Source organism: Cylas formicarius, unplaced genomic scaffold (genome assembly GCF_029955315.1).
Source record: "Cylas formicarius isolate icCylForm1 unplaced genomic scaffold, icCylForm1.1 PGA_scaffold_2__14_contigs__length_35257938, whole genome shotgun sequence".
In the NCBI taxonomy this organism is placed as follows: domain Eukaryota; kingdom Metazoa; phylum Arthropoda; class Insecta; order Coleoptera; family Brentidae; genus Cylas; species Cylas formicarius.
Genome location: NW_026844319.1, coordinates 26,612,950 through 26,633,378, shown reverse-complemented (window position 1 = coordinate 26,633,378; position 20,429 = coordinate 26,612,950). Strand labels below are relative to the sequence as shown.

General features: G+C 34.3%; 1 protein-coding gene across 4 annotated transcripts in view; it reads right to left on the bottom strand.

Moving 5' to 3' along the window:
- Positions 1-20,429, bottom strand: part of LOC132697907 (heterogeneous nuclear ribonucleoprotein C-like 1) — a 445,425-nt gene that overhangs the window by 219,983 nt on the left and 205,013 nt on the right. For all 4 annotated transcript variants that reach the window (XM_060663660.1, XM_060663658.1, XM_060663659.1 and 1 more), the window contains one exon: positions 1,474-1,581. In XM_060663660.1, coding sequence (XP_060519643.1) covers positions 1,474-1,581 — 108 coding nt within the window. The remainder of the gene's footprint in view (positions 1-1,473; positions 1,582-20,429) is intronic.

The following is a 20,429-nucleotide window of genomic DNA, read 5'->3' as shown; positions in this document are numbered from 1 at the left end:
AAAGATTGATGTATTTACTCCATCATTGTATTTTCATTATACGACTACTTAATATTAAGCACAAGAACCAACAAATCCGAAAGAAATCATAGATAATAAGACAAATAAGACCTCTACTTCAGATAAACAGCGTAACCCTATCAAAACGATTGGATAGAATCCGATACGCTGCACAACTTTAGAGTAACCTGAAGAAATTAGCGCCTTTCATATTCTGTTGTTGACGGTCAAATTGATAAATGTCAATAATTTTACCACAAACGCAGATTTGTACCTCTCACATAAGCTGACCCAACCTAAGAAACATGGAGTGCAATACTTTAGCAAGTATAGAAGAAGGAGCAAGCTAACCAAGAACTAGGCACAGTAATCTAGTTTGATCGACAGGGTCGTTATAAGAGTTTAAAATTCAGTTGAAGAATCACGAATACTTAACCCAGGAAGATTAGGTAAGATTTATAATCATACATTTAATATCCAGATGTTAAAACCTTTTTTTTAACGAATAACAAAAATTTCCATCAAAGGAATACAACGCAGCAAATAGGTGATAGGAGAAACTCATATTCGTTTAGTACAAATTATTCAATACTCAACTCCATTAAAGCAAATTATTTCTATCCCGTTTTGGGCACTAAAAACATTATGTTTATAGACTGTATGATTCTCATTTATAAAATATGGTTTTTCCCTGTTCTTCTGTTTATGTAAACTTACCTAGCTGACTAGGTCAAACGTCAAAAACACTCACAATAAATGTGTTTGTGTATGTGTATGTGTGTTTGATTTTTTATCTTTATATTTATACAACTTTTCAGTCAATAAGGAAACTACCCAAAAATAGATTGAACAAATGTATTCATAGCGTAAAAAAAAAAATATTCTTTTGGTTTTTAGGTGTATAATCCGAATTTATGACCTCGCCATGGACAACTATCCAAAACTAACCAAAGGTAAACCACTACTAGTAGTTTTGCTGGAGCTCAATTTTATAAACTAACCAAAATTATCAGGATGGTTAGTGAAACAGCCAAAAGCATTACATTTTCAACGCTGCGCTCTTTTAGAGCCGCTTGGTACGAAACAACAAGCAAAGTTTTAATTATTTTAGAATTCCATTGTAAATGAACAATTTGTCATTTTAATTGACTAAGGTTATGGTTTCTTGCCACGGAACAGGCAGACGCAGTCCGGGCAATTCCGCTATATTGTTATTAATGTTTCGGGAACGGACTCAAAGGTATAATTGTCTTTGGAAAGGAACTGGCGTTTGGCGTAGCATTAGGGTTTACGAATTGCATAGCAAAGACGAATGGGAGAAGTTAATGCCACAGCAATCGGCGTTCCCTTCAATTCATCACGAATTCGTGAGCGACTGAAATTATATTTTTGCCTTAATACCGTCAATAGCAGATTTTCATCAAATTTCCTGCTTTTAATTAGATTCGAATACTCCTTAAATCTTAGACTCACCCAAAATTTGGCTAAGTACTGTTCTCCCATCTTCTCCTAAACATGCGCTCCTGGCATCGAAGGGGTTTGTGAACTGTACGAAGGCGTAGCCCTTGTGCATGGAAATTCCTGCAAAAGAAGAATTAATCCGTTAACATACTGGAATTATGTATCGACTGTAGATTATACTAATACTAACATTCAACTAACAAACAAATCAAAGTTTCGTCAGAGAAAATAACAATATGCCGAAATTTTTTTAAAAAATACAAAATAAAATGTTTTAATTTTGTTTGTTTTTGCGTGTTTGCCCGGAATGAGAAGCAGATTTTTATAGCAACAGTAATTAAATGCTTTCAACTAAAAGATGTTTTGTGAGTTGTTGAATAGTCGTAGATATCAAATCTTGTTTCGAAATTTTCTTTATTTTGATGTATATAAAAATTATGTTTTGCCAATTTTTTTAGTTCCAAAAACATCTCTGCACGACTCTAGTTTCAAATTTTATATTTTCCGAATTATTCTTTTTTGTTGGACTACTCTTCCAGAACTTGATATTGATACAGGTTGATATATATATATATATATATATATATATATATATATATATATATATATATATATATATATATATATATATATATAAATATATTGAAACAAATAAAAAATTATTTGTTACTTTTAGGTAATACATGTTTGGAACCTACCTCGCTATCCAAGTAAATTTGTGGTAGCGGCAATTAATTCTAGTTCGTACCGGAAGAGAAAACTAACAAAAAAACTTTAATAATAAAATCTTATAATGTGGTTATCACCAGATGCATAGATACACATTTATTTAATTCCGGTGGATCACATAAAGTCTAAGGAAGACGTCGTATAACCACAACAACGAAAAGTAAATTAAACATAGTGTTCTGAAATATTTTTTTTTTACATTAGACGGAGTTTGGAAAAGAACATGATTTTTTCTAGACTAATAGTTGTATTACTTCGTAAAATTTGCGCTCGTTAAAGTGAAGTATTCTGTAGACAGACAGTCAGACCTCAGACCATTTTATTGTACGTTGCTTCGTCCAACCCGTCTTGTTATTCCTCATCTCCGGGCTCCTCCCTCGCGTGTGAGTGCTTTTGTGTTCTTCGAGTAGTTTGGTGTCTTTTGATTACGCGGGTTTGGTTTTGATCAACGCACTTCTTAAAGTAAATTTATTCATTATTCACTATAAACAAGTTCTAACTTCTTTTAGCTTTAGCACTGAAACACTGTCTCCCACATTCAGCGAAATACTGAGCATGTTGCCCCACATCAAAAAAGCTGAGCCAATGTTGGTAGTACTGAACACCGTCGGGTTTTTTTGCCGATACACTATACCCCTAATAAGATTTTTATGTATTCAAAAGCACAGATAAATTATAAATTTAAGTCAATATACGTTCGCAAAATTTATGCCAATGCCAATGCAATTTTTGAACTCGATTTCATGCGCGTCGTGTTCTATGTCTGCTTTTGCTTGTTTTTTGTGATAAAAGTGACTTTTTGAAAGTAAAAAGGTGTTGGATATTGCTAGTACAGAGAGCGATAGCAGAAATGCCGCAATACCGTGAAGTTTGCAATAAACTCAGCGATTTTTTTATTCCAAAATTTCATTTCATATGCGTGTACTCATTTTCTTATTTTGTGTATTTGTTATTAGTATTATCTATTTGCATGTAGTTTGAATTATCTCTAAAAATGTGTCAAATTTGTTTTATTTAACTATTTATCATATAATTGTCACATGTTATAATTATTACATTATAATCCATAGAAGCCATTGATATTTAGGGCACACTCCTCAGCCCACTCTTTCCTTAGCTAAATTCATCGCAACCGGAAATATGGCCTATTTAGTTGGACGTCTGCAAATTCGACCAATCATGAAATTCGTTAGAGATTAGACGGATTAACTGTGCCAACCCAATGTTGCCGACATCGAGATATGAATAAATGCACCCGGCATCCATATAACCGAAATCAAACGAGCTGTGTTATCGTCTTTCCGCACAAGACGACCGAAACGGTTTCATATCAAGTAAACCCAATTCCTCTTATTAGATTCGGCGGAAAAAAACTGGTAGCCAATAAATTGTCCCGGGAACTGATTCATCCTTCATCTTTTCCATAACTCGATTGTCGTCGACTCCGGGGGACGCCCCTATCTCTTTCGCTCCTTGTTTTAGCGCTTGTTTCTTCAATTTTAGTTTTATGGTAAACGAATTAAAGTCTCATCTAGTCAAAAGGGCTTTCCATTAGTGTCACACGGCGCCGATAGGTTGTAATAAGGGAGGCTAATTGATTAGTCCAATCAACGGGTAACGTTTGATTGAATTTTACTCGCGCTAGCTGAGGCACAATTGACAGGAAGCGTTACACAGAAAAGACATCAAATCGAACTCGAGCGGTGTTTAAAAAAAAACGAGGAACGGTGTAGGAATCTTGTTTTTAGCATTTCGCGACCAGATCGCCAGTTGACTGAGTGAGTGAGTTTGAGTGAAAGATTTTTGTACTCGGTGACAGATAATTCTTTAATTATGAAGAAATAATAATATCGCCAGTTTGAGATAAATGCCTCTCAACACGATCAAATCAAAGTTTACAGAATAAAGTACACAGATAGCTTGAACTACAAAGTCAAATAAGTGATTGGCTGATTTAAAACTAATTATTGTAATCAGTCATTGAATACATAACATAAAAAAATATTCATTTAGCAGTAGAAAGTTTCTACTTTCTACTTCTGTCACGTGGTGTTTTTTTACTAAGGAAAAGAAATCTCAGAAAAATATTCCAGAAAGATAAAAAGTGAAATTTAACACACAATTATGTTGAATATTTTTGACGCTTGACTCGGTGAGATAATTTGGCACTATGATTTTTAGGACATACACTATTGATCATATTTTTATTATCCCTTGATCTTCTCAGAAAATAAACAAGACACGATGTTATTGCGAAATATCGTTAAAACAATTTATGAATATACGAGTACATACTAATCCTTTAACAGCAGACATTTTTAATTATTAGAATAAACGTGACATTGGAACCTTGAAACAGAGTATTATATAAATAATTGTTTCACATTTTGTAATAATATATTATTCAACAAGTGTGGTAAACGGTATTTGAGTCACGAGTTTATGTGGCACAAGCGGAGCACAGCGGAGCGAGTATTTAATAAACGCTTGACATAAGAAATTTACCAAACATTTTGTATACCATATCCAAGACTGTTAGTTCTTGGATACATTTTTGCAAAACAACCCAAAACTAACCAAAACATGGTAAAATCTCCGAAAATATCGGAAGTGGCTTGGATCTGTGGGAGAAGAAAATCACGTGATAAAGTGGCGCTTCCCCCACGCTAAATGTGTGTTTATAATTGGGCACTCGTTTATCAAACACTCGCTTCGCTCGTGCCAAATGAACCCGCAACTGAAATGCCGTTTTCCAGACTTGTTGCATAATGTATTAATATGATATGAGTTCGTTATGTTACCTAGTGAAAGTTACTTGAACAATAAGCTTGTTAGACAATTTTTTTAACAAATTGATTATGATGTAGTATGGTGTAAATTAAGCCGTTTTTAAATATAAATTCCCAAAATAAAATTTCAGGTTAATGGTGGTTGAATGTCATTCATTCTTATATTAACCTCGGTTAGAGGAAGTGTATTGATGAAACAAATTGGAGAAACGAAGTAATCCGAAATAATAAATTTTAATATAGGATAATTTTACAACAACTCACAAACTGTTAAACAATTTTACTCTCGGAAGACTTTTTTATTTCTTCTTTACAGATTTTGGCGTTTTGTGGCATGTTTATATTAAAGCATAATATTATTTTTCCCAACATGCAACATATACTCTGGAGGTTATGTCCCCTGTTCTTCCCTTGCCATTATGGCCGATTCTTCCTGAGTCGGATGTTGATCAAACGAACTTGCTGACGTTTCACCAATCACCAAATTTTTGCATTCTATTCCGTACTGTTTGACGCAATAGGAGCTAAACGGAATTGGATGGCTGATTCCCATATAGTTAATAATACAGTTAATGTTCTTTAAGGTTCTTTTAGTCAAATTGATATTTTTCATTCTGTCAAAGCTGGAAGGAAGGTCTTTTTTGATATGTACTGTTTTTAATGTAACAAACAGACCACAGTGGCAAGTGTGGGATTGCCTTCGGACAAATTTTCCTTATAAATACACTTCACCACCACCTCCTAAAATGCTAATGAGAACAACTAAAGAAATATAATATTAAAACCAGTATATTCGATAAATCAAAGACAAAATTCAATTTGACATATCAGGTGCGTACAGCATTTCATGAATAACTTGGTGACACAGGATGTAAAATATCAACTATGCTAAAGGAACTTAAAACTACGACAAATAAACTCATTAGAATTTGCCGAACAAAATCAAGAAATCGGACATCAAATCTTATTCGACCAAACTGAAATTTTTACTAAAAAAGATTCGAGAATCCATAGAAATTTATAAGAAACGAAACAATCTTAGCCATGATTCAGATCTTAACCTCATCAGGATCAGTTATCCGAGACTATCTTCGTCCCTCCTTTAGCCCTCCTCAACCAGTATATAAGCATGTACAAAGTAGATAAGCTCTGAAGAAGTCAACAGGACGACAACAGCAAGTTCCGTACATCAATAGCTGCTTTTATTGCTGCTTAGTTGCTAATAACAGTTCGGTTACCGTTCTTTCAAATTCTATACTTGCTATCAGCTGCTTCTTATCCAAAAAGTATACCTCCTTCAATTTGTTGCACGAGTAAGCTTTATCTTACTTTATCCTGAACAGCAGGTAAGAAATTACTCGGAAAGAATGAAAAATCCGATTAGAAAAAAGTTTTAAAAGCTTTCCTATAAAACTCGTTTCCCTAACAGTATACAAAATCGGAAACTATTAACCTAAATTTTGCATTAACTAATACGAAATTAAGCAAAAAATAACGGAGTTACCGTGCTTAAGTTTAAAACTTTCCCAATAAAACTTCTGGCGCTATGACTTTGGGGACAATGAAGTTTATACGCCTTTAGGACTCGAAAACAAATTACACTCGGGGCAAATAATAAACTTTCAATGAAGGCGGCGGACTTTTCTCTGGACGCACAATCTCTTCCGGCAAAACGGTCAGCGTCGCAAGGGAGTTGCGTCTAATATGACACCATTGTTTGCAGATTAATCAAGTGAAATGGCGAGTTATTTAAAAAACTTCGGCTTGAATTATGGTCACGCCCTCGGATTTTTTCAGGATTCTCTGGAATTTCTTCATACTGTATATATAATCGACATAAAAATCATTTTCTAAATTTGTTGGATTACTTGTTTAAAATTAAAGTTGGCTTGTTATATAAACGAGTCTTCCATATTTCTTTACTTTAAATGAGTAGAGGGAATTGAATTCGACTACCCGTATCATTCTTCTTAACTAAATTTAAACAAAAACTCTCGTAATGACATGGACATGGATATTAGCAACTTTTTACCTTATGCAATTGTTTTATAAAAGTTGCATTTTCCAAATTAAAAATAAAATTTGAAGCATTGCATGTTGAAGAAGAAAATTCTTTAAAAAATAATTTAGTAGGGTGCTGTCAAGCGGATATATTTTATACCGATATTTATCCATTATCTGTGGCACCCCCATGTATGTAAGTCATCTCTCTTCTAGTTATATTTCCATTAAATATGATCATCGGTTCGTGCTAACTAGATGTTAACTGTATTGCACCCTGTAAGAAACCAGCTTCGAATGAAAACAGAATTTTTGAATTGAAAAAGGATTCTTTTATAATCTACATAACATAGCATATAATAGAGTAAACATTAACCAAAACCCACCATTCAGAATATCGAACCACCAAAACCATTACAGTTCAAAAACGAAGCTAACTAAAAATCCGACCTAGCGAACTATAAAATATGTACGAAGTTAAATTCGCGAATATTTGACGTTAATTTTACGGCTAATTTTAAGTTCGAAATTAGTTGCGTTAACAACTTTCGCAGTTAAAGTGTTCAGCAAATGGAACTTTTTAATACTCTATAGATCATAATTACTTTTACAATGAACATTGGCGCACATTGTTAACTGCAAGCAAAGTAGCGAAATTTTCTTTTTCCGTGCTTACCCACTTTGCTTCCGTATGCTGGAAAGTAACGATTTTCGACGAGTTTATCAATAAATTACCAGGGTAATTCGTTTCCCTTAATTGTTTTGTTAGAACCGTATTGTCGAAAAGCTTCTTGTGGATAGAAAATACATATAACAAGAATAACGAAAAATTCGCTGCATTACAAAAATGGATTCGATTCTAATGTATTAATTAATTAATTCAAAATTGTTGCTGTAGACCATTTTTTCATATTTTATGTATTTTTGCTTAGCTATATTTCATTTTTTCTATTCGAGGGAGTAGTAAAATATAAATTTGTAATGAAGGTTATACCTAAACTTTCAGATAAAACGCAATGATGGTCTTTGATAAATTCCGTATTTAAATTTATTAGATTAACAAATATAATAATAATTATAGGTTATTGTCTTTATATAGATATGCAGATAATTGAGATATCAAGTATGCTCAGATCAAGTAGATAAAAACTTACACAGAAATTAGAATAGTAAGAAAAAATTAAATGGTAATAAATATTATTATTTAAAAAAATATAGTATTTACAATATAGCTTCATTTGTGAGTTAGTTAGTCAGTCGCTGGAGTGCCGAAAAATAAAAAGGAGCTTCTACAATGTTTTCGCACAGGTCGTCAGCGGCCCAAATTCTTTCTTCTATTTCTATCAAATGTTCAACGCCCTGAATTCTCTACTCTAACTCTAATTTTTTATTTCTCTATTAAAAGTCATTTTCTGTCTTGAGATTTTTCGTAACAAAAATTCATTGCCTTCAAAGTTTTCCACAATCTCTTCTTACCCATGAGTGGAATGAAATCATTCAGACATTATTTTGTCCAAAATAGATATTTATTCTCTTTTAATTATTTCTTTTAATAGCAGCCTTTTCATCTTCATTTATTACAGTTTCTTTTCTTCCTTTATTTCTCTTTGGTGACCTGATCGATTAAAGTTTATCATCGTGTACTAGTTGTTATATTCTTGGCTATCGAACTCCAGCCATATTCGAGCATAGTTCGACTATTTTTGAAACTGCGATTATTATAGCCTTTTTCAAGAACGAACTTTAACAACAACTTACGTCCGTGCATGATTTGTAATGTACATTTATGAACAGCGTCTTACTTGTTTAACCGTTCTTGATGAGAACAATTAATTTAAAAGTGATACATTTCGCAGTACTGGCTAATAAATAACACATATACTTGTCATGTGATTGGCACCTTCCATTCAATGCGATAATTCCTCAGTTCCGATATTAATATATTTAAAAATTTAGTAAGTTGTATGTGAATAACAATTAAATTAAACGTGAAAACATATCAAGCAAAGGGGGTAACTTCCTCTGACCAATAAAGAAGGAACAATTAAATTTTTCTATTCCCGGCTGTCAAATACCTAATTACACCGATCTAGCATGCGGCCAGCGTCACTTTGCCACCTGAGTTTCTTCTCCCACGGATCGGAGCCCCTTCGGATATTTCCGGGATATTACCGCGTGAGTTTGAGAGCAATCGAATGTTTTCATAGATTTTACCGCATGACTTGAATTTTGACGTTTATCAATTCTGACGCTCATGTCAGTGAATGTATTCATGTTTTTTGCAAAAATATGTCCATAAATTAACGGTCGTAGAAAAAGTATATTGGTATTAAAGGGGGGCGCCCTCGCGGGCGTCCAAGCACTTAGGCCACCAGATGGGCCCGTTGTGCCCCCAGGCCGCTTTAGAGGGCGTCCAGAGTGCCGCCCCTCCTATAGAAGGTCAGCAACTCCTTTAGCCCAATACCGTGCACTGAGTCCGGATCGATCAGGGCCGTTCCGAAGACTCCCAATCTTGCCTTTGTCAAGGCAGGGCACTCGGTGAGCAGATGATACGGGGTCTCCTCCCCTTCCATGCACCACCTACACTCCGGGTCGTCTCCAATGCCTAGCAAGCAAAGATGCCTCCTAAGCCTGCAATGTCCTGTGTAGGCCACTGTTAGTGCTCTACACTCCCTTCTGGTCAGTCTAAGCAGCTCCCTGGGCCGAGGAAGGGCGGGCCCATCCATCATAAGCCTCGCCTGCCTCATTCTCGGAGCAACTCTCCAATCCCCCGCGGCCCGGTCTCTCGCCCAGGCTTCGAGAGCTCCCCGCCTCACATACGGGGCGATCCCCAAGCGGGGCTCTGGCCCTATATGCCTATGCGACGAGCCCTCTCTGGCTAAGGCGTCCGCTGCCTCATTGCCCCGGATACCGGTGTGACCCGGGACCCACACCAACGTGACCTTTCTCTCATCAGCCACCCTCCTCAGTACCCCTTTGCACTCCTTTATCAACAAGGAGCGCGTACGCACTGACTTCAGCGCCATGAGTGCAGCCCTACTATCCGAGCAGAAGAAGACTCTCCTGCTTCCGTGGTTTAGCCGAAGCACTGACCAACAACAACAACAACAACAACAACCCCACCAGAGCCTCTAGAGCCCTCGTGGGCGCCGTTCTCATGGCGCCCGTTAGAAAAAGTATAGAATGCAACATGTTTGGTAAACTTTTTAAGTCATTCGTTTATTAAACACTCGCTCCCCCCGTGCCAAATAAATGCCGTTTACCGCACTTGTTGCATAATATACCATTTCCCTTTAAATAAATTTACCAATTCTCGGATGTTTTCGGTAGATTTTAAACACTGAACCCAACGATTGACAGTTGTAATACTCACGTCAAGTCACATGTCACTTAGCAAGCGTATTCTTGCTGTTTGGTAATAAAGGTACCAAAAAACTATTGGCCGTAGAAAAAGTATAGTATGCAATACGTTGATAAACTTTCTCATTAATTACTCGCTCCGCTCCGTGACCAGAAGAAACTAGTGACTAAACTAGCCTTTATCTAAGCTTTTTTAGTTACACTTTCTAACCCTGCGTATCTGTCAAAGGTAGAAGCGAATGTGCTTTTTGTTGTTTTCACTAAAAATGAATATTATTCATGAATGCTATAAAATTTAAATGCCATGACAAGTTCTACATCATATTTGGGAATCAATAACAGAAACGGCCCGTGAATTATTAATGGGCTTCCAGGGCAGCAAATCTGTTTGATTTGAAACTTGAAATGTATAAATCATTCACGGCTTATGTTTATGCAGATAAGGATTCAATACGTCATGGATATTTCCGCTAAGTCAAAATAATCCTCTTAGCATACACTTTTTCTTTCTGTGTTTATCCATCCATTTTTAAAAGTATTACATCGGTCGGTTTCTACGGACTTCTGTGCGTTATTGATAAGCCACTTCATTAGACGTCTGAAAAATTCTATTACATGGCAATCTTCCGAAGAAAATTACTGTTCAATACAGTTACTTGATAAAGGATAATTCGATTGGTGTCCGAGCGTTCCATTGATCGAGCGGTTTTTTTCCGACATTTAAGCGCTCAAAATATCCGAGTGGAAAAAGAATGGAAAATCTGATATCTCCCCTGATCACGTTTTCCTTGATTTATTGAAAAAGAAGTAATCGAATACGATAATGTACAACCTTGTCTAAAATTCGATGAACCGTTCTCGAGTAACATTTTCATTAAATTAAACAAACCGTGTTTTGGCAGAAATTTCTTTAATTTTATTACCATTTTTAAAGCAAATGATATCATTTTTCCTGGCCAAAAAGGCCAAATGTTTTTTGTCACTAATTTTGAAAATGGGTTAGCATGATCTTTAGCAATACTACTGGTTAATAATTAAATGGATATTGAAACGGTGTGTCTGCTTTGGACATTGATGTTTTATTAATTATTGCATATTATTGTTTTATTTGTCTTTGTATGCGCAGTTATCAATAGTTTTCAATTTAACTTAATCTATTTAAAAACATAAAAATGTCACTTGCTCACGTCAGATTTGTTATTTACGGCCGCGAGCCACTTCGAACATTACCGAGACTTTAGTCATGGGTTTGTTGGCAAAAAGTACTAAAAAACTAAAAGTTGATGAAATTCTTCAGTGCTAGGTATTGTCCTAAAACAATTAAGAAATATTTTACAGGGATAATTCGCCAAACGATATACCAATATATAAAGGTCTAACTGCAGGCCTACCTCGCTTCATAGATATAAGAAAGTGACCAATTGCTTTTGAATGGGATTATCCAAGGGTGGTCATTAACATACAATACAGCAAGATTATTATCTAAAATTTCGGAATTTAAATTTAGGTAAAATTGTGGTCCGTAATAGAAAATAATTTTATACCTGCCTGTAGTTAATATTCGTTGGTTTGGTATACTATTTAGTTTAAGTTCATTAGTAATCATTCTTATTTCGTGTGTTGAATCGTGTGCGAATTATGCAAAATATGTGCGAGTCTAGTGTATCTCAGGAGATGCTCCCGTCCAAATGTAGAAAACACTATTCTGTTATGACTAAGGAAGTTATAAACATTGTTTATTTGACTCTAAACGGCCATATTGACGAAAATTCCAACATCAACTGTATGGAAAATTCTGAATAATCCCATTTCAGCGAGGAAAAAAAAAGCGATGTTGACATTTTCTCGAGTGTAGATGAAAGTGATCAAGATATAATACGGCGTGAAATTTACCAGTTATACGAGGAACAAAGCGTGCCTACATTAGATATCTTAATTAGGAGGCTTGAAAAAGATGAAATCGGTGTTAAATGTGGCAGAACTACCTTATGGAAGTGTATTCAACACATGGGTTTTAGATTTTAAAAAATTGAAAAAAGGCAAGTTTTAATCGAATCTTTTATAATTCGCAAAATGGAGACTGCAATATCTACCAAAAATTAGGATTTACAGAGAACAACAAAGGCCAATTATTTAATTGGATGAAACCTGGTTCGACACTTATGATACTCCGGAAAAAGGTTGGGTTGACTCAACTGATAAGTGTAAAACAAACGCGCCATCAAAAAGTGGTAAAAGAATAATATTTAATCCCATTGAACATGTTTGGCACCAACTGAAATATGCCATTCGTCGAAACAATGTTTTCCCCGTGTTAACTCCAATGTCCTCAAACTTATAGAAACCGAAGTTTTTAACATTCCTCCACAAAGTTGAGCAAATTCTGTTAAACATATAGAAAAAACAGACCAATCATATATCCATATTGCAAATAATATAGAACAAATAATAATTAGAACAGGCGATGATAGCGATAGTGATACTGAGAAATTATGCGAATAATTTTAAGTAATTTGAGTAGGCAATAAAAATAATTTGTAATTTTATTTTAGATTGATTTGAACATAAATAAATATTGTTTAGTATCTCACCTAACAAAACCCCAAATAATTAAATTCTAAGCAAAGTACGGACCTGTTCGACCATATTTCATTCTTACAGCTTGCCCGTGCCTTTTCTTAATTCGTATCAGTTAGTCACTTTCTTATATCTAAGAACAGACTTTAACTCTCAATAAATAGATTCGCAATTCCACAATGGCGATCCAGGACCGTACTTCGGCACTTCGTGCAAACTAACGCTGAAAGCTGAAATATTTGTGTAAAGTTTCATCGGTGAGATGCCCCGATTATTATTAGTCCATGCAGTGAAAAATCCATTCTTACTTTAAAATGTTTATTACAAACATAAATGAAGGAGTAAATTTATCTATAAAACAATGTTAGAATATTTATAAAAAAAAATGTTATTCTACATCAAAATAATCACTGCCGTCACTGGACCCTAATAATTAATTCTACCAGTAGTCGACTTCTGCAAACATTTTCTTCTTCGATGACATGTTCTACACAATTTTTCCGACTAGAAACAGGTTATTTTTTATCATTTGCTTTCTAATTAATTCTATTGCCCCAGAACTAAATTTCGGTGAGGTGTTGTTTCTTCTTAAACTGGGCTTCAGCCATCCCCATATCAGTTCTATCGGGCTAAAATTGCAGTGATATGGTGGAAGACGGACAACTTTGAATCCTCGCTCCATTGCCAACTTGTCCACATTATACTTCTTATCAAACGTTTTCAAACAAAAAATTTGGAATGACTTTTTAGTTGATGATAAATTCGGTATTTTTTCTGTTTGTGCAGAATGGTAGCTGGCGTTGTCCAACACGACAACACTGTTTGGTGGAATACTGGGAAGCAATTTTTCAGAAAATCATTTTTCAAAGATGTCTGCTGTCATGTTTTCGTGGTAGTCAACTATTGATACCTTTTGCAAAAAGCAACAAAGCGTTATCTACCCAACCAGCTTCAAAGTTCGCATGTAGCATGATAATCCGTTTGCCCCGCGAAACTGGCACATCCAACAAACATTTACTGCTGTTACCATCATTCCATCCTTTCTTGACGGCATCGTGGCCATCGAAACTTGTCTCTTATTGATGGTATTGTAATAAAAACCAATTCTTCGTACGAACGCACACAAAGTCTTTTGGCAACGGTCAATGTTCGAAACACTATGCAACTCTTCCTGTAAAGTTTCAATTGTTAAAACAATATTCTTCTGATACAGCGACCCCGGATGTCGATTTCAGAAACAGAAACACCTTTAAAATTATAATTTTGCCAGCAATCGGCAAATGTGTCCGAGTCTATTTGAATCAACAATTATTACGTCATCGACCACAATTCCAACTTCTTCAGCACTGGACATCGGAAATTACTAATAAAATTGAATAAAGAATTTGGTTAGAAATTAATTGTAAAAAAATGTATATGGCATTGATGAATTGAATTGAATAACAGTAAGTTGTTAATTACTAATTACAAACATAAGACGGAATAGAAATAACTCCAAAGTTTCGACAGCTAAGAACATAAGTGAGAGCATACTTCGATTTCGCCAACCCCCACAAATTAAGCAATAGCAAACTGGGAAAACATCCTATATAGATCTATTATCTACATAACATTTTGTTTTGCTTTTCTAGGAAAATATTTTAGACACGTTATGTTAAACCGTTAAATTGGAAATCAGTTTAAGCTGTCTAATGTGTTTTTAATATAGGAGATCAACTTATATAATTGGCAAATTCAATTTAAAATCGAGTAGGGACTGTTTTAGAAAGATTTATAAGAACACATAAATATGCACTAATATAACAATTTAATCAAAAAAAATTTCACTACTCTTAAAATACAAAAGTCCGCACGGGACAGTTAAACTCATTCCGAAGTCAAAACATTAAAAGGTTGTATAAACGGTATATCTTTTGGCCAACTTTACGTCAATAGATGTTAGTAATCAATAAACGTGACTAAAACTAGAGATGGTTGTAGAATATATAAATGTTTTATATATTTTGCTAAAATATCTATCCAGTTGGGACGCAAAATATTAGGGGGCTATATATTTCGGATAAGGGGGAAAAGCTGGATTTATTGCAAAATTTAACTAAAGGGTGTTTATTTGAAATTGTTAAAATTATCAATAGTTGGCAGTACTCACCCTAATAGGCGTCTACAGGTTCCCATAGCTTTGGATTTTTATTTTCTTTTTTGTTTATCCCTTTTTAAGGCAGGTAATTTAATCATATTTATCATTAGATGCCACCTTAAGTCTAAATAATTAATTTATGGAGTTTTAATCCTTTATTTGTTGAGAGTTATATATGTCGGCCTTATATTTATAAAACCAGAATATTATATAGTTCAGTTAGTATCTGCTGAATAGATCTTATGATGTCCTAACACATTCACCTTGGGGGCAATCGGAGGTTTTCCGAGATATTTCCCACCCCTTGAATTTTGACATTTGTCAATCGTGACAATGATGTCAGTGAATATATCCGTGTTGTTTTGCAAAAATTTACCCAAAAGCTAAAGGTTGATAAACTTTTTAAGTCACTCGTTTATTAAACACTCGTGAGGCAAATGCCGTTTACTAAACTTGTATAGTGTACTATTTTGCTGAAATATTTGAAACCTACGAGGTTCTTAATACCAGTGAGCCAGTCAAATTTGACAAACGGAAATCCTTTTTTGGGAAAAAATAGACAGGATGGTGAAATAATTAGATGTTTCAAATGAAAAAAAAAACTGTTAGGAGGCTTGATGAGTTGTCCTGAAAGTTTATTACTGATTTGCAGCAGCATTTCTGATCGACTTGTTGGGTTTTCCGTATAGTGTAAGTTGTTTAGTGAGATGCTATGCGAAACGCTGCTTCACTGCTGCATCAAAAACTGACAAAGATGACAATAAAAGTGAAAAATAAGGATAAAAACAACAGGATGCTTTACTGTTAAACGAAACTTCAGGGTATCAACATTCTCATTAATTATGTAACAAAACAATCCAGTTTTTGATTAAGTACTGCGGTCATCCTGGAAGTAAATACACCACTCGCATTATAGCTTATATTCAACTCGTTGTGAATGGACAATCCATCGAAGATAATACACATTCATTCGGAGTCCGTTATTTTATCTCAAATTCCCTTAAAACAACAAACGAATAGACTCAAGAAAATTGTTGTTATACATAAAAAATTCATCAGATGTGCACTTTGTAATCTTCCAGGGTCTTCACTCAACCGCGCTTTATTTTTGAAATCGCTTTAAACCCGGCTTTATTGGCCAAATAAGAAAAGACAACAAGTGATTGTGGGCGACATCGCTGCTCATGATTCTTTCAGGTTGACGGATGAAAATGGGGTAATAAAAAATGTATTCGGGTAACAAATAAAAATATTCGGCTCGCTTGCTCCGAGGAAATCTTTTATTAATATTTTTTTGGGTAACGATAAAATAAATGATAAACAATACACGTTTATTAAACACTCGCTCCGCTCGTGCGAAATTAACTCGTGAATTAAATGCCGTTAATATACTATTACGAATAATTTCATGTTTTTCGGCACTTGTAATGTATATTAAATATTACGTAGTTACAATTGAAACAACAAGAAATTTTTAGAAAAAATTTCTATCATTCTAGGCACAGTTTTGAGAAAGACTTCAATTGAAAATTTTGCATTGGTTCTGTTATGGTCTGATCAGTAATTACAATAACAATTTTGGTAATAGTAATAAAAAAAACTCCAAATCAAATTTTGGAATTGTCTACCTCTGTACATTTTATGATACACTCAAATTTTAGATGACGATATTTTCGTTTAAATACGCTTGCGTCAGCATTTGTCAAATTAGTGTCGTTAAATTTTGGTTTCCCAAGAAATTTGTTTGAAATGCAGTTTTAACAAAAAAATTACTGAGTCAATTCACGACATCCAGTAACAAACTAGATAAAGATGTCATGTTATGATGTAACTGCGCAGTTGCTCTGCTGGGTTTTAACTTGAATTACTTTTGGACCAGAGAACCAAATAGAAGTGGGTAAATTCGGATTTCAAGTCACGGGATATTTAAAATTATTATTAACAATAACAATATCGTTAATATGACAGCATGCAGAGAATTAATATCATTATTATCAAACTTAATTTAAAAAAATAAATTGAAATAAGAATCGTTTTTTGAAGGACATTAGTCGGTAACTAAAAACTAGATATTTTGTTTTAAATAGATGTTTTATTTTCCACAAAAAAAGTTCACGATTTAATTAGTGCAGATGCTCCAAACGGTCCATTGCACGCCACTGATTTCTTTAAAAAAAATAATGATATTCATTTATGGTCCGATTTGTTCTCTTGATTCTTTTTAGTTCGTATCATAGTTGTCACTTAAAAATATAAACTAAATATAAACTAACAATATTGTTATGATCATGTAGAGCAGAGGTTGTTATTTTTTGAAGCGAAAACGGTACATCGGATTGAAAAAAAGCGAGAAATTAAATTACTTTAGAAATGATTGGAGGTTGAAATTATAATTTTAATCAGTGTCGTACCATCGATGTTTGCCAAAATAGACAGGTGAAATTACGTATGGCCGCCACTGGTGCATTTCTAAAAAACTGTGGTACATCAAATAATGCCTCTTCATATATAGTACATCTATGCAAATTTCATTAAAACATTAAAATATCTAAAGTGGTATTACAGATATTAGAAAAATATATTTTAATTTTTGAAAATTAACCACTATGTATCTTAAAAGTTAAGACGTTTAAGACATATGTTCATAGGAAGTTTTCTTTTTTAAATTGACAAAAAACAGCCCCCTTAATTGACATTCCATTAGAAAACACTCTGCATATGCCCATGTCTGTCGAAGAGAAACATTATTTGACAAAAAAAAGAGCTTAACGTAGATTTAACGTAGATTTAAGAAAATTAGACTCTCCCCTGAGCTTAATGAAAAACACTATTAACAACCTAATTAACTAAAACTATTCTTACAGCAACTTTTTTAAGAGTTAAGGTTCATTTCAATTCTCTCCAAAATATTAATGGTAGGTGGCTCCTCAATTAGATGTGCGTCTCCCATTAAAATTAATTGTGTTTTTGACTTCCTTTGATTTGACTTACCCATATAGCTACTAGAGATACAGAGGTCCAGCCTATTTTCAGAAGAAGAAGAAGGATATGCGCATGCGCGAGATTTGAAATCTTGCTTTAAACCAATAATCATGCGGCATTTAATAACTGACATGGCCGCTGACAGATCGTCAATAAGTTTGGACGCCTAGATCTCGTTAAACGTTCTGCAAAAACAAGTGTATTAAATCGCTCATTAGAAAGAATAGCAGAAAATCATTCCCTTCTCTACGAAAATAACATAGCCACCTGCGGTCCTTTTTTTATTTCGGAAGTGCCCACTATTTTGTCTAATAGTTATAAGGGCTCACCAAACGATTGATAAAATGATTCACAGAATACAAAATATACTTTACTTTAATGGATTTTGACATTTACATAAAGTTTTTCGTTAACCTTAAAACTTTTAAACGCAAAAACAGTGGTTGCTTTCTAACAGCTGTTAACCAGTGAGAGTATCCACAACAGGGGAAAATTAACCAGAACGCCAAACTTTAAAGTATACGTTGTCCAATTTCCCTTACGAAAGCCATTAAAGAAAAGTGTACACTTTGACGCAAGACATAAAGATTCCGAGTGGAAATTACGAGCTTCAAAAACGCAAAACGCGACCCAAATTCTCTATCTCTGGAAAAGTTTCAATATGCAAACGACTCCAACCTCATCATTTTATTACCGACGAGTAAGATGTTAAAGTCGTTAGGAGGCGGCCATATCGACTGTTAACAGATCGCCGGATGATAAAAGATGTTCAACGGGGAGATTTATCGACGTAAATTGGAGAAGGAACCGGAATGCGAAAGCAACAGTGTTATGAGAAGTTATCAAAATTGAAATAAGTTAAAATGATTCAAGCAAAATTACCTGGAGCTTTTCGTTTCTTAAAACATTATGAGTTTACGGTTTTCGATCAATTACTGATACTTTCGAAATTAGTTGTTGACTTTCAGCATGCACTTTTTTGGATTTAAAATATAAATAACTTGTGAAAAGTGCAATATGAATAGAAACCTAAGGTGTAGGAGTAGGTAATTAATACTTCACCTGGAAACACAAATTTAGCACGCAAAGAATAAAAAGTGCCACTGTGTCACTAACGGCAAAAGCACAAAAAGAATATATCTTTAAACTTAAAATCAATATTACACTGTGCTTCAAGAAGCATATTCCAACTCTGAAGGTGAGATTCCTCACTTTTTTATATCAAAATGAAACTCTCCCCTGAACTTAAAAAAAAAAAAATATTAACAACCTAATCAACTAAAACTCTTCTTACAGCAACTTTTTTAAGGGTTAAGGTTCATTTCAATTGTCTCCAAAATATTAATGGTAGCTCCCTAATTCTGCATGGTTTCTAAATGTATATTTTTTTAATTTACTCCAAATATGTCCAAAACGACTAAAGCAAATCCAATCAAGTTTGGAGGCTAAACGTTATTTAAGCTAGGTCATATTTTACTATAAACAGAGTTTTTAAATTTTATGATGAAAGACCTGCCCGAGCTGTTACCTGTATTAGTGAGAAATAGAATGCGACAGAAAGTGAGAAATAGAATGAAGTTTTCAGTTAACCTCTGAAGACGCCAACAGGATGACCGGCGAAACGTTGGCAACCGACGCAAGAAGAGTCTAGAAGATTTGTAAATAGTATTGCAGTAGCTTGTGGAAGTTTTTTTGAAAAATTAAATTGAATGTGGTTCCAATACGATCGGGCACCATATCTTTCGGAAACACACGATCATCGATGGATTGGTCGCGGAGGTCCAATAGGTCGTCCACCAAGATCTCTTGACTTAAATTCTTTAGATTTTTATTGATTTAAAGGAACTTGTTTATAAGATACCCGTACAAACAACTGAAGAATTGTTAGAACGCATAGGATTAGCATTCGGAAGAGTTCTATCCTCGTATTTGTGCCCGGGTAAGACGATCTTTGTACCGACAACTGAGGGCTTGTAATGCAGCTGCTGGTAGACATTTTTAGCACCTACTGTAATTTTTTTTATGAAGGTTTAATTTACGAGCCTTAAAAATCTTTGAAAAACAAAGATATTTAATTCACTACATAATACAACATAAAAGCATTTCTCTCATTAAAGAGGTAAGAGATAGCATTTAATAGGCACTAAACAGCGTTCTTAATATTGTTAACAAAGAGAAAAAGTCAGTGTTGGCCAGCGTTGGTAAAGTTGTTTAAACTCTTCTTGCAGTTAAATATGTGCAAGTTTAAATAATTTTAAAACTCCAAATTTTATTAGAATCGGTACAGTCGCATCAAAAAATGGAGTCTTTCCATCCTTTTGCTATTAAAACCCCTAGTGCTGAAAAGTCTGAGTCTAAAGGCCCCCACAGACGCTCAGTTTTTTAGCACAGGC